Genomic DNA, 22,875 nt, shown 5'->3' on the forward strand with positions numbered 1-22,875 from the left:
TCATTAAATTGAGTGTTTAAACGTTTCAACCAGCTATTTTATTATACAGAAGAGGTAATTTTGTGTATCATCATAGGGGATGTACATCATTTTATCCATGGTCTTAGTCCATTAGATCCCTGGAAAAAAGTGTGAGGGGAGGGGATTCAGCGCTCGACAGGCACTTTGAGTGAAAGATTTATCTTCTTGTTATCATCGTGTTCCAGAGTACTCTTTGTCAGGGAGTAAGGGAGGGGACAATGGGCAATTAATTCAATTTAAGAGTATTTGTGGAAAGACCTTGAAATCCAGATTAATTAAGAAAATATGGAGGAAATTTTAAAGGAAGAGTTAATACAATACAGAAAACAATAAAATAAGAAGAAAGTTTCAAGAAAAAAGCATTCATTTGAAAATTATATTACCAGCACATCAGACTGACGTAACCATTTTGTAATTAATAACTAGAAAAATCTCCCTGGAACCCATTCAACCCATAGCCCCATAACCCAAAATTTAATTGGATTCTTAGATTTTTTATTAAACAAATATCACAATAAAGTTTTTATCTATCAAATGATATTTTCTGGAGAGAAAAAAATTGTTTAAACCAGCCACATCATAACAAATTAAGTTTATTGATACTTGTCTGCAATATTTAAAATTAACAAACGAGTTAGCGGCATTCTGTGCGCTAGTACCCAAAGTCAGTCAGAAACTGCTAAATTCTTGCACATTCCCTTTAAGCCAGTACCCAAAGTCTGAGACTCCTAAAAATTGAATATTCGATGCATTGTCCCCTCCCTTACTCCCTGACTCTTTGTCCCCTGGGGGATTTAAAAACCGGTAAGTTATACAGGGGTATAGGAATAAATTTTCTTCTCCCCGTATTTTATGTTTAAAAATCTGTTATATGCAGCATTATGACTTATTGGACAAGGGACATTCCATATCAAATTAAACTCGTAGCCAAATTTGTATAACCACGATTTAAACTTTGGGTACCTTTCTTCTTTATTGATCCGAAAAAGTAGTGTCCAAACTTTTTAACTAATAATTTTAAGCTAAAGGGGTAATATTGTTTATAATCATTCGGGATTTACTCTTATTTGTTGTTTAATGTCTTATGAAGAAGAAGAAAGTCCCTCAATGACGTCATAAAAATGAGTTATGAGGAGAGAAGGAGTGGGAAAGAAAACCCCCTAAAAATGAGATGGGTAATCCCTCTTTTTTAATACGTAACATGCTGATTTTTTGAGGGACTTTTTTCGTCTTCATGTCTTATCCCTTAAGATCCTATGCCTTATTAAAGTATCTTAAAAATTTAGGAACAGCAAGGTTTAAAATTAAAATATATGCCATTGTCTTATCCCTACCGTTGGTAGAAACACTAAATTACCCTACCCCCTTTTCAAGCTTTGGGGTGGAAGATAGATTTCACGATTTGCCTATCCCTATATTTCTAAATTAAAGCCTAAAAAGCTATTTGTAAATTTATTAACGTTCAGTTTAATTTTGGTATTTAGTATTAATCCGGCTTTCATAGCGAAAACATCATAAATACCATACAATATGATGGTTTTTATTATGTGTGAATTATTAGGAGCTCTTATATGGCAATAATTTTCAGTTTATAACAATTTATTTTATTTTATTATGTTTAAAAGTTCAGCTTTTTTAATGGTAATGAATTCTATATAATACCAACAAAATTGTTTATTTTCTTGGCTGCTAAAATAGTAAGAAAGTTGGATTTTTGGTGAAATGCTGTGCTGTGGAGCTGGAGCTGCCATATTTTGCCGGTTCCGAAGCTGGATCCAAGGCCGTTACTTTCAAATAAGTCTTTGGAAAAAAAAGATATTAATTACTTGATTAAACTTAATAATTAAATTTTATAATTTGGAAACTCTTTTCAGTGTTTAACCCATTAGTGCCGAGCGCCACTTTTATGGGCCGATCGAGCTGAAAGTTTCAGGGAAGCTTTATAATGGTCAAAACAGAATTCGTATTTTTTTGTTTTGCTCTAGTGGCGTGCACAGGAAAGTTGCAAAAAAACCCGGTTCGGCTCGGCCATAAATACCAACCAGGCATTATTACCCGTTTTTGGTGCTTTCCCCCGGCGTTAAAACCCGGTTTTCCTGTAAAAACCCGGTTATTTTGACCAAAAATCGAAAAATGTAATTTTTGAACGCCAAAAGTGAGATGAACACTTTTTAGAACTTTGATACGATCCGTAATTGAAAACTACACAACCTCATGTAATCTATAGAGCTACAAGTATAATACGAAGCGATTTAATTCAAATTTCGTGTTTTGCCGGCAATTTCGGGTAAAAAAACCCTGTTTTGTTGTTGTTGTCAAAAAAGATCTATTAGTGAAACCGGGTAATAAAAATTTCAGACTCCAAATGGAAATGCCGAACCGGGCCTATATAGGGCGTAAAAAACGATAAAAAAATCATATAAAAAATAATAATTTAAATAAAACGAATTCACAAATAGATGTACTTGTCAATAAACTTTAGATTTAACGAAAAAAATCAGCGACTTTACTATAAAAACAAAAAAGTTAGATGGGGTATTTTGAATTTTCATGATTTTCAAACTTTGTTGATCTATACCGGCAAACGGAAGTAAGCAAAACTGCCTGCTCCAGGGGGAAATGAAAGCCAGGGTAGTAGAGGGGGGATTCATACTGAGAATGATGCAATTATGAAGCCGGAAACCGTTTTTTTTTACATTTTCTGGAACCGGGTTTTAAAACCCGGTTCGGCACTAAAGGGTTAAAGTACATTTTTCTCAAAAAGTGAACTTTTAAAACCTTCATAAATAAAAATGAATTGGAAAAATTTTTTTTGTTAAATTTTTCTTAAATTTAGGTAGGAGACGGTGGCAGAGAAGCAATAAAATGAACCGGCTCCACAACACTGGTGTAATGAGTAAAGTACTCAATAAATACCTTAGTCTGTCGGTCTTTATGTAATGCTTTAAAAGTACATCATTCTTTTTAGAAATTCTTGGCTTAGCTTCTTACTAAAGCTGCTTCGCTTGCTATGGATGTTATTATCATCTATAAGAATAAAATTTTAAGATAAATATGAAAATTCCACAACTATCTATATCTCCAACCATAAGAGGGTTGCTGTGTGTTTTTGCTGGATTTATTATTCAAATGGTTGTAGGTAATCACATTATTTATATACCAAACTATATTCTATGCAGTTATTTATCAATTTATTTATATTCTATATATATTTACTAGCGGCTTCGCCCCTAGCCCAAAAAATTCTGGTGCTGCTGCCAATAATTTATGTGAAGTAGTTTCCCCAGCTTATTTTTTTTTTGGGGGGGGGGGCGAAAATTTTCATTTTTTGGGGGGTTGAGGGGTTGAGGGTGTCCCACCCCCCAAGAAAAATAGCCTAAAACCACCACAGGACCAGAAGGTATATTCCCTGAAGAGTAGAATCCAATCGGTTCAGTGGTTACCGAGATCTTAAGGGACGGACGGACAGACAGACAGGCAGACGGACGGACAGACAGACATCATTCTACTTTGTATTATAGGTATACACTAGCCCCTAGAGGTATCCTGGGGGTTAAGTCGACCTTTCACTTTCAATTTTAGTGAAATAAAAACTTTTTGGGAGGTTGGTGGGGGGGGGGGGGGTTCCGAGGACAATTAATTGATGTACATCACCATCAATGATGATAAAAATTCACCCATAATGTAGATTTAAATCAATCGTTTGAAATAATTGGACACTGCTTTTATGAACAAATCAATCAAATTTTATAAAAGTACCCAAATGTTTATAATTTTTTTGTTACCCGTATCATTTGCAGTCTATTACTCTCTCCCTCCAAGGGCAAAGTCATAATAAAAAAAGTAGCTGAATAAATACTTAAATGTATGTCTAATTTTAGGTAGTTATGTTAGCATTTTTGGAAATTTTTTACCATACCTAGTTTCATATAAAAGACAGGTAATATCAATTAATCTATAATTTAATCTGTTACAATAGCTATACAATTAATTTTGTCAGTAATCTAAAATCCATTGAATTATCTATCTATACCAGGGATCTAAAGGGATAAAACAATCGCCGATTATTTAATGTACATCTCCAATGATGATACACAAAATAACCTCAATTAATCTATAATTTAATCTGTTACAATAGCTATACAATTAATTTTGTCAGTAATCTAAAATCCATTGAATTATCTATCTATCATCATCAGGCGCATCTCTCTTTTTGACTGTGAAGTCCAGAGAATACGGACACCTTGTTCCTCCATGAATTCCTTTTTTTGGCAAGTGCTTCAGCTTCTCCCCATGTAAATTCTAATTTAATTAGGTCTTTTTCAGTGCTCTGCCTCCAGGTCATTTTTGGTCGTCCCTGTTTGCGTTTACCAGTGCAGTGGTGGGGTTCCATTTTAAGCACTTTTTTGGAATCCTGCTATGTTCCATTCTGAGCACATGTTCTAGCCACCTTTGTCTTTTAAATTTCACTTCTGCTTCAATACTATTGCACTTGGTCTTAGCGTACAGCTCAATGTTTGATATTTTGTTTGGCCAGAATATTTTGCAAATTCTTCTTAGGCAGCTATTGTGAAATGCATTAAGTTGATTTGTTTCAGTTTTCACAGTTCTCCAGCATTCAGCTCCATAAAGAAGAACTGATTTCACATTACTGTTGTAAAGTCTGATTTTTGTTTTCAGAGCAAGTTTCTTTGAATTCCAAACGTTGTGTAGACTGTTGAAAGCAACCCTAGCCTTATCAATCCTGGTCTTAATATCAGCTTTTGAGCCATTTTCACTGCTGATAACACTCCCCAGATAGGTGAATTTGTTGCTTTGTTTCAATTGTTCACCATTTATTGTTATATTTTGATCAGGGTTTGTAGGTATATTCATAATTTCGGTCTTCTTGACATTAACAAAGAGCCCGACTTGTCCTGCTTATTTGACTAGTCTATCTGTTTTAGCTTGTAGATGTTTGATTGTTTCTGAAATCAGTGCCAGGTCATCAGCAAAGTCCAGATCCTCTAGGTGTCCTAGTATGCCCAGCTGCAGACCACGTTTTTTTTCCTCTGTGGTTTTCTTCATCACCCAGTCAATGACCAATATAAATAGAATAGGTGATAGAATGCATCCCTGTCTAACTCCAGTGCTTATTCTAAAAAAATCAGACGTCTTATTGTTTCCAACTGAAACACAGGCTTGGAAGTTGTCATAGAATTTAGTTATCATAATTATCATCTTTTCAGGTATATACCAGGGATCTAAAGGGATAAGACAATGGCCGATTAATTAATGTACATCTCTAATGATGATGCACAAAATAACCTCTTATCTAGATTACAATCGGTGGTTGCAACGATTTTACACTCAACTAATTAAACCATCGAATCAAAATTCACAAAAGTCCCCAAGGTTGTTGAACCAACCAATAAGAAAATGTCATTATGAAACTTTGGGGACTAGTGTAATTAACAGCCCAATGTCCTCTCCCTTCCTGTATCTGTATAGTAATCTACCTATCCAACTTAAAATCCATCTAATTATCTATCTATCATTCTATCTAATTATCTATCCATCTAACTATTATGTATCTAGTATGATGACACAATATCCTATGGGGAAGCAGCAATATTGCTACCAGCCGGTGGCTTAACTATGGGCATTTTCTCACTTATTTGTAAGTATTAGTCCCCCCCCCCCCTTTAAAATCATTGTATATTCTGTTATATTTCTTTGTCTGTCTTTCTGTATGTCCGTCCTTCCTTCAGTCTTCCAGTCCATCCATAATGCTATAGAGGAAATTTAAGACACAATACAATCTGTCCCGATTTTGTATTACTTTTGCGGAACATGATTTCAGTTACGTCATATTTTTCTTTCCCGAAAAAGGGAAGGGGGAAAGAAAGAAAAGGGAAGGGGGGAAGAAAAAAGAGATGGGAGAAAAGGGGGTTTTCCCCATATCTTTTGAAGAGATTTTCTTCCCCCCTTCCCTTTTTCGGGAAAGAAAAATATGACGTAACTGAAATCATGTTCCGCAAAAGTAATACAAAATCGGGACAGATTGTATTGTGTCAAATTTAATTTTCTTAGCTACTATCTTAAATAAACAGCAAAAATTTTCGGCGTAGATTCTCTGAACCAATACATACCTATCTAGTTTATAATTTACATGTCGTTAATGCTTCAAAATACTTATTTTTTAACAGGTTTTGTGATTTTTATGATTTGTCATATGTTATCTCAAATTCTCAATTTCTTTTTCTTGTTTATGACTACTGAACTTCTGCCTCTTAACTTACTTTGTCTGTTTGGCCATTCATGATATTTTATGTCTGTTACTTGCGGATGCTGTCATCCTTGATTTTACTATATTATTTTTGTTTTCAGCCGGAAGCATTATAATCCCATTGGTTGGAGCACGGCTGTGTCTCATCTTTGGATGCTTCATATACACTATCTCACCAGTTTTAGGAAAGGATTAAAAAATAACAAATGGTATTTGCCCAGGGAGGGAGAGAAATTGGGCTGTTTATTACACTAGTCCCCAATGTTTTATAAAAGCATTATCTTATTTGTTAAGGCATAACAACTTTAAGGACTTTTAATGAATTTTGATTGGTTGGTTTATCAAGTTGAGTGTCCAAAGTTTTCCACCACTAATTGTAATCTACAGCAGGGGTAATATTGTGTATCATCATAAGGGATCTAAATCAATTTATCGGCCATTGCCTTATCCCTTTAAATCCTTAGTATATTACCCCAAATTAGTAAAGAATGGTATGTAAAATCATACCCCCAAATAATCCAAGTTATATTTCATTGCAACTATCCAAATTCATATAAATATAAAGATGCTTACAGGAAAAATGAAATAATTAAAGACTAACTGGAATATGTTGAAAGAAAAGAAAATAGACTGATAAAATTAAAAAAAAGGTTGTAAAACATATTTTTCAATTCCTTATAACCTTCATGTTACAGGATATTTTGCTCTAGACTCTTCAATCCATCTTCTAGCTTTTTGGTAAGTATTTTGTTTTATAAAATTAAAAAATATCAAAATGATTAATTATAAGTACCAAAAAAAGATGATTTATTAATAAGTACCTAGTTTATATCAATTAAATTCACATGATTTATAGTTTTATATCAAAAGTTAATCCTTTAAAAAAAATTAGTAGTATAATTACTCATATTTTGAATTAGATTTTACATTGTGCTATAATCTTTATTTCTCAAAAACTTTTTTTGCACTATTTTTGGTAGCAAAGCTATTCTGTACTTGTAAGTTTTCTGTAAATAATGATGCTCTCTTTTTAATCTATCTCTCTCCCACTATCTATCTCTATCTCTCTTAGAGGCATAGCTTGAAAGCCTAATGTAAAGAATGTACTAATAAAAACAATCAATGCTCTCAAAATAAGTTTAAGATTTCAAAAAGCTTATCTACTATTGGATGTAAGTCGCTATGTACAGTTCTTGTTTTTAAAAAGAGTAATGATTTATTTCTTAGTCTGTCACTACCTTCAAATTGTAAAATTTCCAAACCTGCTTTAAAAATATTTAATTAGATTTGTTTTAAGAAGGTTATGTTTATACGTTTTGTCCTTCTATACGTTTTAAAATTGTTTTATTTGAACAACTAAACCTTGTCAAGGTCTTAGGAAAAACGAAGGAGTGACAAACGTCATTTATCCTAACCCAACCTATTTTAAACCATATAACAAGTTTTTGAAATGTCTAACTACTGCGGGGGGCTTATTTGTTTACTCATATCTTAACCTAGCTTATTTTGTATAGAAATACTTAATTAACTTAATATGTTAGACATTATTGCCTTTAGTCACTACTACGATTGTCCTTGAACCCTATATAATAGTATCTTTGCTTATAATGTTATTTGACATTTTGCTGCCCAACTTATGTCTATATTTTTCAGTTACGGAGTGTTACCAATAGCTGCTATGAACATAGTAGCTATTCCAACAATGACTTTTGCTGTCTCCTGGTTTCCTAATAGGTAACGGTTAGCCTGCTTCGAAGCTGTAGCTTTTAGCCACTAACTATGGGCAATGTTGCTGTCCATGACACTGTTTTTACGCCAGGTCAAGCAACCAATGATCACTAAGGAGAACAACATCTTCTTTTCTGTGTTAATACACTAAGGGTCTTAGTTAAAGTGACACCCAACAGGCATAAAATCCCTTGATTGCATCGCCTTTTTCGAGTAGCCTTAACTGTGCATGGTAATAAGTTATCCAGCTTAGTAGGGAGGGTTTGTTATTGCAAACCCTCACAAAATAGCTTACAACCTTCCTTAGACCATTATAAACTTTCCTAAAAATTGTGCAATAATTAGTGCAACCATTTAAGATATCTTTAGGAACATACACACAAATTACTACTTAATAGAATATGATAAAGTCTTTTTTATATCCATATGTTCATCACGTTAGAATGAATTTTGCTACCTGCCTACTGATCTTTACTTTTCTATGGTAAGCAACCAATTAGTGGACTGATGTATATTATATAATTGTTTTCTTTCTGGATAATTAATGAAGGTGGTTATGAAAAAAAATAGTTTTGTGTTACTTTTACAAGCTCAATTTTTGCAGGGGGGAGGAAGCTTTAGCTTATAATTATTATGGTACCCAAAATTTTATAATCCTGCTCTGACTAAATACCTTTGGGTACTTTTATTAAATTCTTGACTGGTTTGTTCAAACTAGTAATTTTTATCCACAGAATTTTATTTATCATTAATGGGGATATACATTTATTCATTCATCCATTGTCTTATCCCTGAAGATCCCTGAATTATATGAAAAAAGCATAATATTATTTTCAACTCCCAATGAATAAAAAACATAAAGAACTAAATGATACACTTCAAATGCAAATTAATCAAGGGTTTTATTCTAATACTAGCGGCTATGCCCCGAGAGGCTTCTAGTGGAACTTTTTTTTTGTCAGATTTTTTCTATGTTGCGTCGAAGTCCTCACAATATTTTAAAAAATTCGATTTTTTGTGATTTCTGTTGGGAGGGTGGTGGTACCCTCTCCCAAAATAGTTATAAACCTTGCCGGGACCTATGAGAAGCTACTCTGTTCAGCAGAACCCATTCGGTACTGCAGTTAGCGAGATCCTTTATTACAGACAGACAGACATAGTTCTAATTTGTATTACATTTAGATATGTATGGCTTTTTCTACATAGACATAAATATGTTTATATTCTTATTTCTTATGCAAAAGACAACAACAATTTACATAAACAAATGGACAGAGCAAGATATTCTGTAAAGAAATAAGAAGCAGCTTATAGTGACCTGCAATGGTAAAAAACATATACTGGCCTATCATTGGTCATTTGTATTGTATTGTTTTAGTTAGGCTTTATAAGTTGTTTCAAGAAATAGAGAAACAACTACTATAGAATGTAGAACCTTTAGTAATTTACCCAAATGCTACTTATTTTCTGAAAAGCATATTGTATGTTCAACAAATTATGCAAAAATATCATTTTATATTTTGGGTATTTGTCCTGCTTCATATTATTTGTGTCCTTTACAAATTTTCCATCCAAAAAATTATGTAAATATTATTTAAGTTTGGGGGTAGATTCTATTCAAAGCATTCTTTTTGAAAATTGCTTAAAATTTTTTATTGATTTCAACATTGATTTAAGCATTTGAATTTTGGATAAAATATCCAGATTTCTAGGATGTTAATTAAGCCATGTTGTTTCCATTGATATAGAGATTAATCCTATAAATTCAGGGGTCTAAAGGGATAAGACAATTACCAATAAATTGATGTAGATCCCCAATGACACACAAAATAATCTCTTCTTAGATTACAGTGGTTGAAACATCAACTAGATGATGATACCACAGAGTTGACAGCACATAAAATAAAAAATGAAACTAATTAAAAAATTTTTAAAATAGATATAAATTTACCATCCAAGAAAAAACTTCCCAAATTTAAAATATATAAAAACTAAATTTTTTTTTAAAAATAACCTGCACCCAAAGACTGGAAGGACAGACTGAGAAAGATTATTACCAACCCATCCCCCACATTAAGATTTTGACCATTACAAGAAATATATAATTCGTGCTGCGCACGAATTGGCAATTTCTTATATACTAACAAAATCTTACCTCTACAGAGAAATACTTCCCAAAGAACTTTCAAAACTCAACAAAACAAAAATATTTTATTTGTAAACATATTGTCAATTTGATCTCATGTAATAAATATTTTAGTATTTTTAGTATTTTAGTATAACACTAAATCTAACAAGCCAAAACCAATCAAAATTCAATAAAAGTCCCCAAAATTCTTAAGCAAACGAATAAGGAAACGTTATTATACAAATTTGGAGACTAGTGTAATAAAAAGCCCATTTTCTCCTCTCTTTCTGCACTACAACCCAATTTTTGTTTAGTCGAGGAAAAGTGGTAGGGTGTGTTATGGCTGGTATGGGATTCAGCTCCACAGTGTTCATACCTCTACAGACTTATCTGGTAAACCCAGGTATTGCCAATCTATCTTTATATCATTCTATTTTTCCATCTATTAAAAACCTATCTGTAAATGAATCTATTCATACATATATTCACCTTGATTTCAACTATCAATCTATTTCTCTATCAATCCATTTGTCTATCTATCTATTTATCTATTTTATATATTCGTTCATTTATCTAATTATTTATTCATTCATTTATCTATTTATCTATTCATCCATTTATCTATCTATCCATTCATCTATTTATATAGAAAACATCTCCCCTGTAAAGGCTAATGGAACTGGATTTACACTTTTTGACTCACCAGAAGTTTTGGACAGGTATTGTGCATGTTTGATTAACAAAGCTACTCTATGGTTCAGCCATATCTGCCCGTCTTTCTATATAAGTATGTACATAAGTATGTCAAAAATATGATTCGAAAATAGACAATTGGTATTAAGTCATTAAATGACAAATAAAAAAATGCTTTGAACTAACCAATAAAAATTTGATAGAAGTTTTTAATCTAATAGAAGAATGAATAATTGACACTGTGGCAGTACTATGTCCCCTCACGCACTGTATAGCCACCTGTAAAACCAAGATAAATTGGGATGTCTTGGCCCATTATAAGGAGCAACCTGTTACAATTTCAATATGCATTCAATATATTCAGAGTTCCAAATTCTTTATTGTGGCTGGCTTTGGTATATGCTGTACTAATGGGTAGGTAACTTATATTTATTTTTAAAAATTAAAGAAAACTTTTTTCACTCAATAATCTTGACAGTGGCCTTTTTTATTTCATTATAAAGCATGGAATAATTGCCTGATTGCTTTAAAACTTTTAACAGTTTGATAAACAAAGATATTTTATAAGTATTAGGGAAATCAAATAATACTTTCTATTTGGTAATGATTAAAGTTTAAGTGACTATAGTTGAAACGAACAAACCCTAAGTCATGTGTTTGATAAATTATGCCATTTGTATAATTTCAAAACTTTAGGATTTAGTTTATTATTATGCATCCAAAAGACTGTAGAAGTAAAGAAAGATGAAAAATCAAACTCTAAAATAGCTCAAATAAGGTAAAATTTTTTTTTTAGTTTTATTGGCTGTATAGTTGGAATGTATTGCCACAAAAACAGGCGCAGCTAATTATTGGGAACAGTTAGGACTTTTAGGCAAAGGATATGCAATGAAAGGGATGGTTAACCCTTACCCTATATTAGGTTAGGTTCAGTATGAGTTAGGATAGCCCCACAGGCTTTGATCTAAGGGGTTAGAAAACTGCATGGTTAACATCATGGTTTTAAAAAAAAAAACTTGCATTTATAGAGGGGGTTTCTATGGTCCAATTGTCGGTTCTAGGGTTACATATTCATGGTTGACCATTTTAGCTAAAACTAATGTTTGAAATAATGAAACTGATGTGATTTTACTTTTCAGGGAAGCGTTTTTGTTTTTGAAAGATAAAGGATTAAAAAGCAGAGAGTTTTACCTTCTATTCATTTTCAGGTAAAAAAAATCACAATACATACCTATAAATGAAAAGATTTGATTAGATGTTGAATGTTATTCTGTGATTTACTTTGTCTGGCAGTCCTTCAATTTTGACTTCAAAATTAGATGTTTAATCCCTGATAACCAAAAGACTATTTATAAGTGCATCTGCATATCTATAAATCATTAATCCTATCTATCTATCTATTTCATTTTCTTCTATCCTATATCCATTATCATACATGTTTCATTTTCATAAATCTATCCATAAATCTATTCATTTTTTTCCTATTTTCCAATCTATCAATCTAACTATCATTTATTGAAATGTCAATCTATATAAATGAGTCCATCTATTTAACTAAAATGTGTATCTATTTATTTATCAGAGTTTTGATGATTGCAACTGGTGCCTCCATTCTATCTCAATGGAAATCTTTCAGGTAAAGAAATAATTTAAAAAATAACATATACAAGTACAAAATCAATTACAAGATAAGTTTTTTAAATGAAAAAAAGATTACTGTCTTTAGTGCAGACATACAAACCTAAGGGAATGTTAGAATTTTTTCTTAAACATAAAATTGGAAGAAAAAGATGTACGACATTTCATGAGACACACATATCAATTTCACATAGAAATATAAATTTTTTTTTTATTGGGTTGAGCCCAAAAAGAATTAAATTCTAATAAAATAAATATTTAAAAGTCACGCAACCTTGCAAAGTCCTTATTTTAAACTTATTTTACATAATTGGAGGAGGTGTAAACAAAATAACAAGCAGGCAATCTTTTTTTTGTCCCAAAGGCTAAAAAAACGACGAAAAAGCATTAAAACATTTTTGAATTTATGGCAGAATTAGAAACAATATGCTTTTTTCAAAAGACATATAAAACATTACATACTAAATTATAAGCCAAACAGATGAACAGACAAATTAGAAATCAAAACATTGTTATTTGGGAATCAAAAGGACCTAGAGACATTGCTTATTATAACAAAATTGAAAAATTAAACCTTTTCTAAATTTTTTAGTTTGTTACTAAATACAGATGACAGGTTGCTCTCTGTAATTGGAGGTAAAAAATTTGTATTTTTATAATTGGTTTATAAACAAGGAAGATGATTTATAACCTGAGACAGAGCACTAACACACAAACCACCCTAACCCATTTAAGGGTAACCACTGAACCCTTTTTAACATTTTTTTTAAAAATTACTTTAAACTAAATACCAATTATATGATTTAGGAGTTGGAGGTCTGTTTAACTGCCTATCTAGATTTGTAATAGGTGTTTTGTTAGACAGGTATGTATATTAGATTGAGAAAATATTTGATAAAGAATGTTTCAGAGAAAAATTATAGCTACTTAAAGTGCCTATATAAAAGGGGATAAATTCAAAAACTATTGGCCGAAGTATCCCCTTTTTTATAGGCACTATAAAGAGCTTATAACATTTTTTTTGGCTAAGTCATTAAAAATTGCCATCGTTACAAATATATGTATGAATACTGTTACAGAGATTTTTAATGATACAATTTTCTCTAGATTTAACTTCAAATTGGTAATGAGCATACAGACACTTATACTGGCTATTGATATGGCCTCCATATATTGGGTGGGATATGCCAGCTTTCCAGGTATTAGATAGACAAAAAGAGGTAAGATGTCAGTCTATTTGTCTATGCCAATGTCACTCTCTAAACAGTTAAGTCCTCCATTAAAGGGAAGTTTTTTGTGTGTTTCAAAATGCTTTCTATTTTTTTGATGATTTTAGGTCAACCATACAACCTTCTAAGACATAGAATGTTATTATCCTGAATAATATAAAACTGGCCACAAAGGACAAATTATGTAGCTGCTTATAGTGCCCTCGCAAAACGGGGATAGATGTCACAGCTTTTGGCCTACTTATTCTATTGACGTCAGGAAATACCCTGTACCCAATTTAATTTCTAGGGGGTTTCTCTCCCCTTTCCTCTTCTCTTCTCCTCTACTATGACGTCAATAAAATAGGTAGGCCAAAATCTGTGATATCTATCCCCATTTTCTTAAAGCATACATTAAGTAATGTTAAAGATATAAGAGTAAAGCCTTGTTTTATTTTACCCTTACTACATATTTCCCAAAATTTCAGATATTGTTATAAACTCAAAAGTTTATAACAATATCTAACAATATAACAAAATAAGATTTAATTTGAAATATCATAAATTTAAAATTAAAATTAACTTTGGCTAACTTTATTATTGGACAGAAACAGAGATATTTAGAATTTAAATACAATAAAAATCAATGAGTTGAAAGAAAAATCAAGCCTAAAATTCAAGAACATCGTTTTAAATGATATGAAAAGTAAAGTTTAGATTTATACATAATTACAATTTATTGCTATCACTATTACTACTTTGATAGAGTGGCCTTTATTTGGATGTGCTATTTTTTGGTCAGAAGGATTCCCTCTAGTCTTCTATTAATATCACGCCCTTGACATAACAGCAGTGCATGGCTCATCAAGCCTGATGCCTACCGAACCTAAAAAATAAGCGCATTTCTAACTGTGCTAATTACATGGGTTTTTGCGCATTTTTAATGGTTTTAAATTTTAGGTTTCTGTGCTCTGATATTGTTGGCATACTTCTTAAGCTTTTCCTTTTTCTCAGCTGTACCTGCCCAGGTTAGTGGTTCCTTCAGTCATGTTATCCTGTTATATGACAGTATATTTAATTCATAGCAAGCCTGTAATTGTGATGCAATCCTGTTAAAACTAATATTTCTTAAACTAAACCTTGCAATATCTTTACATGTTTGAATCTTTAGCGTGGAAATTTTCTAGGTTGAAAATTTGAAGCAGCTTATTGTGCCTATAAGAAATGACGTCATACAATACAATAACTAATTTAAACAGTCTTTAAATGAAAAGCTAGTATCATATTGATTTCTATTAATACTAGATAAGAACTTCTTAATAATTACATTAAGAAAAAAAAGTTAGTAATACAATGCATTCTAATTTTAAAAAATGCATCCAAACCCATCAGACTCTAGGTAGAGCCCTAAGGATTTTTAGGCTTAGTATTATTACAGTAAAGGTGAAAGCAAACCTTCGGTAAAATCATATTGTTATAGTATGGTTTTAGTCCACTTTAACATTGTGAAATATGGGACAGTGACAAATTTGGGACATCCCTATGCAAAAAAGTTTACATAATTAGAATTCATTTGTAACACTTTGTTAAAAACAGTCCTTAAAAATAACAATATAAATAAGAAATAGGCAGTTAAAAATGCAATAAGTTCAAAGTCATGTTTATCTAAATCCAACATAGTATTACTCTGGTATATGCCAAAAATTTGATTATATTTTAAACACTTTGTGAAAAGGCAGTCAAATTGTCTTTAAAAATGACAATAGTATTCAAAATTATTGAATAAAAAAATACACAATAAATACAATACATTTAAAGCCATGTTTAATTTTCAAATAACTAAATCCAATATAGAAGGAGTGGGGACAAAACACCTAATTAAAAATGTCTAACTAAAAACACCTAAGTTTAAAAATACCTAATGTTAAAAACACCTACGTTAAAAACACCTAATTTAAAAACACCTAATTTATAAATGCCTAATTTAAAAACGCCTAACTAAAAATGCCTAACTAAAAATACCTAATTTTAAAAATGTCTAATTTTAAAAATGCCTAATTTAAAAATACCTAATTTTAAACTATCTAAACGCCTAATTTTGAAATGCCTAATTCTAAAATATCAAATATTTTCACTAAAATACCTAAAATTTTAATAACATTAATCCAATTAGCTGATTGTTATTGCTAAAGGATCTTGCTAGTCGAAGAAACAATATGGTTCATTTTCACATAGACGTCCAGGGGGGGGGGTAAAGTGGGGATTTCCCCCCCCCCCCCAAACGAATTTGGGGGTGTCGTAGGCACCCCCAACATTTTTTTCATTTTACCCCCCCCCCCCCCATTTCAAATTTACCCCAACCATTTATGAGGGGGTATTTACCCCCAACAATCAATTTTGGGGGGGTAAACACCCCCCCCCCAAAAAAAAATATCTCTAACATAAAAAATGTTTGTGCGCTTCGCACGCATTTTTAATACTAAATATTTAATAAAATTTAAATTACCTCCCCCCCAGAAATTTTACCCCGGGGGTAAATTTTGGGGGGGGGGGTAAACAAAATTTACTCCTGCCAACAGATTTCAGGGGGGGTAATTACCCCCCCCCCCAAGCTAATTTTACCCCGGGGGGGACACCCTGCATTTTTACAATGAAGCTTCTCGTATATCATGGGATGGTTTATATAAGGTTGGGAAGGTTTTGGGGAGGTTACCAACATCTTCCACTGAGAAATCACCCTTCTTTGAAAAAATCCCCCCCCCCCCCCCTCCGTTTTTTAATATTTCTTTATCAAACTAGAACAAAAATGAAGATGATTAACTGTCACCCCCCAAGAAAAAAAAGGGATGCTAGAGCAGTAGAGCTACTTAGGTTAGGGAAGAAACCAAAAAAAATCAAAATTCATTTGTTTCCTTGTCCTTCAACCTTTGAAATTCTAGAGGGGGGGGGTCATGAACCCTCAATCCCCCCTCTCCCCCCAAAGACTTAATTGAATTCCCCTCCGCACTGCAATCGCCCCTAGAGGCCTCCAGGGGGTGTAGCCGCCGGTTTAATGTATTTAACAACAGTTTTAAGATATACTTAAAATTAGGTTTTTTATATTAGGTATTTTAAAATTAGGTATTTTTAAACTTAGGTATTTATAGTTAGGTGTTTATAAAATTAGGCAATTTTAAAGTTAGGTGTTTTGTCACATTAGGCATTTTTAAAATTAGGTATTTTTAAATTAGACATTTTTAAATTAGGTATTTATAAATTAGGTGTTTTGTCACATTAGACATTTATAAAATTAGGCATTTTTAAATTAGGTATTTTTAAATTAGGTGTTTTGTCCCCACTCCATATAGAATACTCTTTTATATATGTATGTAAATACTGCAAAATAGGAAATATTCAATACATGGAATGTGTAGAGTGTTATTTTATTATCTTCCACATACATACATAGCATAGTCAGCATACTTGCTTTTAATATTAATGTAAGCTTGCTTTCAGAATAATGTTTAAATGTTTTTCTAAATATACTATTTTAAAGAAGAATTATTTGGTTCGATAGATTTATATGTAGATGGTTAGATTGGCTTATAACAAAAGTTATAATGTTATGCTAGACTTTTTGATTTGCATAATAATAGGCTTTTAAAATTTATAAACCATGTACTATAAATTACTAAAAATATTGATACAATAACAAAAAAAATAATTGATAGGCTAATTTATAAACTAATTGATAGGCTTCTTATTACACTTATCATAAATAAATACTTTAAAGGCTAATTGAAAGAATATATACTAAATTTTGGACATTTTAATGGACTAATTAACAGTTTAAAGAATAGACTTTGATCAAATATGGACCAAAAACCAAATAACCAAACAAACTATTTTTTAAGTACAAAAATAATTAATAACTTAAAATTAGATTAAAACTTTTTTTTCTACCATAATATAATACTTTTTGTTTTAGATAATGAAATTGTTTCCTGGGAAGAACAGTGGGGTAGTTATTGGAGCTGTAGGTAAATTTAAAATTTTTTTTTAGTTTTGAGGTTAGGATGTCAAATCATTGTGAGTTTCTTGACAGGTAGAAAAGAGTAGCAACTTTATAATTGCACATTGGTGTTTGTATTGATTATTTAGTGTGAAGTTTATCTTTTCAAGTAATGGCTGTGTGTTGTTCTGCCTAGAATTGATAAATGTACGTAGGCAATGAAATTTAATTTCATAATTTAAGTAAGTAACTTTGTTAGTGGACTGACAAAAAATCATTGCATATTCCCCAAAATTAGGCTTATTATTATTTCACAGTTTTGTACGAGAGTAACAAATAACTGACTGACTGACAGTCAAACAGCATATATAGAGAAGATTTGCTGCAACAGTCATGTTAGCCAACTTTCTCCTACTTGAGAACTTTTCAGTGTGTTGAATCTTTTCTTAATTATGATGTAGCCAGTAAAAAGAGGAAACTTTATATTTTTTATTTTCATCAACATTTATAACCATGGATATTAAGGGATTAGATAATGGAAGACTAATTAATCTGATCCCAAATTTTGATTAACAAAATTACCCCTTATTTAGATTAAAATTAATGGTGGAAATATTTAAAATCTTGAAGGGCAATCCCCCATTCCTCCTTGTTTATTCCAGACAAAGATTTATATTTTGACCTAGATTTTCTGATTTGTCTAGATTCGAATCTTGATCTAGATGTAAGGGAAATTAGATTTACATCTGAATATATTTTAAGTCTTAAACATATTTCTAAAATGACCAAACTAATATTGAACACAGTAAAAGTGTCTGACTATGACGTCAGAAAAAATTAACAATTAACCAATGAGATGCCGCTATATATTTTACCATTGTGAATACTGGCTTCTCATTGGTTAATTGTTAATTTTTTCTGACGTCATAGTCAGACACTTTTACTGTGTTCCTAATATTGCTTGTTTCACTTCTACAAGAGATACAATTGATAATGAGTATTATTTATTTAAAATGTACTTTGGAATCATAAAGTAAATGAGACCTCTCATCTAAATTTTAAAAAAAATATGGGGAATGGGGTTATCAGTGCTCAACAGGCATTTTATGTGAATCCCTCAGCCATGTTCTTTGATTTTTAGATAGATTAATATAAAAATATATTGTTAAATATAATTATAAGTAAATTGAAAATTGTATCTCTCTTGTTCTATTTTATGTCAAATAATTGTAATATTAAGGACTTGGTGACTCATTTGGATTTCTGGCAATTTTCATTCTGAACAAAACTCTTTTTAATGGAACTTCAGAAGAACCATATTTGAAATTCTTTATTGTGTGAGTTTTATTGCCTTTTTATTTGAAAAAATTAATAATTTGTTTACAGAACCTTTTCTTTAAGATATTAATGATTGATTACAATAACGTTTATTATAGGCTAAGTCTGTTCTCCTTGATATCAGCAGTTCTAGCAATATTTGTACGTGAGACTCTAGAAGATAAACATGAAGTTACAACTGAAGGAAGTAAAGAAAAAGCTAAATCTTCAGATATAAATTTAGAAAAATGGCACTCAAATTCTGGATTTGATATGGATCAAGCTGTATGATTATATATTTTTAATTATATGTTCCCAAATAAAATTGCTCAACTAATAAATAATATAACCAACACAATTTAATTTGATTATCAAAACTATAAATTGGTCACCTTTAATTATAAAGTATTTTGATATATATATTGTCTAATAATACAAAGCTCAACCACAAAAATCAACATGTTTACGATACTTTTTAATTTCCTTAATTGTTAGTGGGTAATATAATTCCATTTTGTTTACTTTGTCTTATATGGTAAAATAATACAAAACCCTCTAAATCTGCATAATAGAATATGCTAAAAATTTTACTTTACGGGTAATATAATAAATTTAAAAATAGAAAACTTTATTTTTTTGGAGTTTTTTTTTCTTAATTACAAATCTTCTTGTGTGTGTGTGTGGGGGGGGGGGTGGTGGGGCGATGGGTTGGTGTAAAAACCAATACAAATAGATTAACACATTTACAAGACCAACACTTAATTGGTTTCAGATTGAAACAATTAGTCTAGCTGTCTTAAGGACAAATTTACATCCATTTACTGTATTATGTTGAACACTTCTAAATGCAATGATAATTAGAATGACCTCAATATAATAATACACTATCCTCACCTTTCTATAATTGCATTAAAATAAATAAAGAATTGTACTAATTGAAATTAATAATTGATTTGCAATGCAGCAAAGTTTTCTTTGCTTGGCAAGTTGTATTTAGGTAAAACTAACAACAATGACTGGTGTTTTTACTATAAAAAGGTTGCAATTTTCAACCCATAATTCTAGATTATTACAAGAAAATGCATTGATATTAAATAAACTAGCTACTCAAAGGCTAATTTTAAATAAGAATAAAAGGGGTATTTTTCATAGATATAGTAAAATGATTTTCTTTCTTTATGTAGATGTCCCATCCTCCAATGAAATAGATTAAAACCGTGCTATAACCAGAACAGATGACTGACAAAGACACACGTTGGTGTAATTTATGTTATAGATAGGTATTAAATAAAATAAAAATTACCTTCCAAATCCATTTCATAATTCATCATTTTAAACACCCGTGTCATCATTTTTACAGCTTATTCATCCACTTATAACTTCAAAAACATCACATATGCCCATCAGTCTTTAATGATATAGGGGCGTTTATATCACCATTTAGAGGTGGGTTCTAGGTTTGGTTTAATCTGCCAGCAACTACAAGATGCAGCTATGACATCAAAACTTTTGAACCCACATTAGCACTTACAATGAGATTATTATAATTCTTGCTTGTATTTCATACCAAGCCTCTGAAAATAATTTCTCCTAATCATCACAAGTCAGAAATTTAAATCTCTTTTACACAGAAACAGTATATCAAAAAAACTCATTTATATTTCCTTTCAAGTTTAATATCTTTTTAAATAAATAAAGCAAGATGGGAATCCTTCCATAAAGCAATGTAGAATGGCCAAGAAATTGCATTTCCTAATATTATTGCAATACTCCCAGAAGATTTAAAGCCAGCAGTATCCCACACAAGATCACATACATTTACAGGAAGATTCTAAATACTTTTATTCTCTTTAATTCAAAAAGAAATAAAAAATATATCATTTAGCAAAAGAGGTTCATAATGGCAAATTTTATACAACAAACTTTAAAATTCAATCAAATTCAGGTAGTTGTAACAATCTTTAAATATTTCATTTTTATTTCAGAACAAATTATTTTATGAATCACTCTTTGAACACACACACACCCACACACCAAATGTGCAAAATACTTGAAACTTTTTCTGGCAAAGTTCAACTCTCCCAACTTCTATTAAGGTTTCTTTTCTCTGCATAAAATATTATCTATAATTTCCTTTTTTAAGATAAATTTTAATTAAATTAATCTGTTAATTTTACTTTCTTTAGTACATATATCTAATATTTTTAAAGAATATTTTCCTTTAATTTTTTTTATATTTGAACTTTATAAAATCCCAAAAATTCTTTTGCTTTAAATATTCAAAATAACTATCAAACTTATTAACTGTCACAAAATTTGTATTCTTCAATTTTAACTACTCACAGCATGGGTAAACTTATTCCCCAAGGTCATAGCTCCAGAAATACAACTGTACTGACTGGATGGAAGAACCATGTATCATCAAAACTTAATATTCCATTCTTTTTCACAGGGTGGCCGTTACACAAAATTGATAATAAAGAATTATTTGATTCTTATTTACGTGATTAGAATTAATATTTAGATGAGTAAAATTGGACATTTTTTTAAAGTTAAAAATAATAGAATATTTCAGAAAAAGGTTAAAGTTGGCCACTCTGCTGTAATTTGATCCTCAGTTAATGTTGTCTGCCGGGGAGGAAGCATGGCTTGGGACAAAAAAATGGTCCCTTAAGAGATAATATATCACAAGCTCTTTTAGATTACAGGCTCTGATGGAAATCTTACATAAATGTGATTGTATGTGAAGGAAAAATTAAAGAAACCAGTGAGAGCAAAGCCCAATCAGCTGATTGTGCCGGCTCAGGCCCAGAGACTACTCCTCTCAGAGCATAACTGAACTCCAGGGTTACCAACTTTATGTATTGGTCAAAATGCAAGTTTGAAAAGATATTTAAATATGTTTCAAACAAACTTTGGTACAGAAAGAAGCAAAAAGGTTGACAAGGATAGAATGTAACTGATTAAAATATGTTCCTACTTTCAAGCTGTGTGTTATTTGTGCATAGACGTCCAAGGGGGGGGGGGGTAATGGGGGTGATGACCCCCCCCAAAAAATATGGGATTTTCAATTTTTACCCCCCCTCCCAAATAATAAAGCTTCCCTCTATGACATTAAGATTACCCCCCCCCAAATTTTTATTTTTAAATTTTTACCCCTCCCAAAAGCTTGCCCCTGATTTGTGGATAGTTTTTTTAACATTAGTGCCGTGTATTGTTCTGTTTTAATATACTTAAAGAAGAATATAAAAGTAGAGGAAATAAAATAAAATAAGGAAACATTAAATTCACAACTAGAGGAAGTATTATGAAAAAAGAGAAATAATATAAGAAAGCTAATTATACAAAGAACTTGAGAATGGGAGAAAGAAAATAATTTTACCCTAAAAAAGATCCTGTTTGTCTTATATAAAAACTAGCAACTACGCCCCTGGGGGCACTTGAATAAAGGGAGGATTATGGAGGCGATCTCCCGTCATGTTGCTTTCATAAAGAAATGTATTTGCTCATTTCAAAGTCTTGACACCCATGATTTCCAAACCATCCTCCAATAGTTGATGTTTTTAAGATATTTGCTACACCAGTATGACAGTATATTTTTCATTTTTAGTAGTCTAATATTGAGCTGTTATATTGTAGTTACTAAATAACTTAGACCACGTCATCGAGTAAACTTTCAATTAAACCAAAAATACCAAAAGAGTATAATTTTTTACCTTTTCAAGGGGTTGCTTATAAACCACCTAAAAGACCTCTCAAAAACCTACTTAAGGACCAATAACAAGCTTCTTTTAAAATCGTAGACAGATCAATACAGACGTTTATGAGACTTTTTTTGAAAATCCACATATAAACTCATTTAGCTACAGTACATATTTTGAAC

At 31.1% G+C, this 22,875-nt stretch overlaps 1 protein-coding gene across 1 annotated transcript; it reads left to right on the plus strand.

Annotated features, from left to right (window-relative positions):
• Nucleotides 1-2,895: 2,895 nt before the first annotated feature.
• On the plus strand, nt 2,896-19,341 carry LOC145334906 (uncharacterized). The gene is made up of 19 exons (XM_080180528.1): nt 2,896-3,160; nt 3,903-3,961; nt 5,599-5,680; nt 6,391-6,472; nt 6,983-7,027; nt 7,943-8,023; nt 10,460-10,548; nt 10,795-10,864; nt 11,203-11,252; nt 11,535-11,616; nt 11,978-12,046; nt 12,421-12,474; nt 13,069-13,112; nt 13,284-13,341; nt 13,584-13,675; nt 14,645-14,712; nt 17,652-17,703; nt 18,916-19,012; nt 19,112-19,341. The coding sequence occupies exons 1-19, from the start codon at nt 3,076-3,078 to the stop codon at nt 19,281-19,283; spliced, it is 1,431 nt and encodes a 476-aa protein (XP_080036654.1). The 5' UTR covers nt 2,896-3,075; the 3' UTR covers nt 19,284-19,341.
• The last annotated feature ends 3,534 nt before the right edge of the window (nt 19,342-22,875 follow it).

Source organism: Acartia tonsa, chromosome 13 (assembly GCF_053477335.1).
Source record: "Acartia tonsa isolate MP-2025a chromosome 13, ASM5347733v1, whole genome shotgun sequence".
Classification (NCBI taxonomy): Eukaryota; Metazoa; Arthropoda; class Copepoda; order Calanoida; family Acartiidae; genus Acartia; species Acartia tonsa.

Bases quoted from the DNA above. Each gene is read 5' to 3' on its own strand.
- LOC145334906 (XM_080180528.1), top strand. From the start codon at position 3,076: ATGAAAATTCCACAACTATCTATATCTCCAACCATAAGAGGGTTGCTG. The intron at 12,475-13,068 runs GTAAAGAAATAA...TAAATTTTTTAG, and splicing joins TCTCAATGGAAATCTTTCAG to TTTGTTACTAAATACAGATG. The intron at 19,013-19,111 runs GTGAGTTTTATT...CGTTTATTATAG, and splicing joins TATTTGAAATTCTTTATTGT to GCTAAGTCTGTTCTCCTTGA.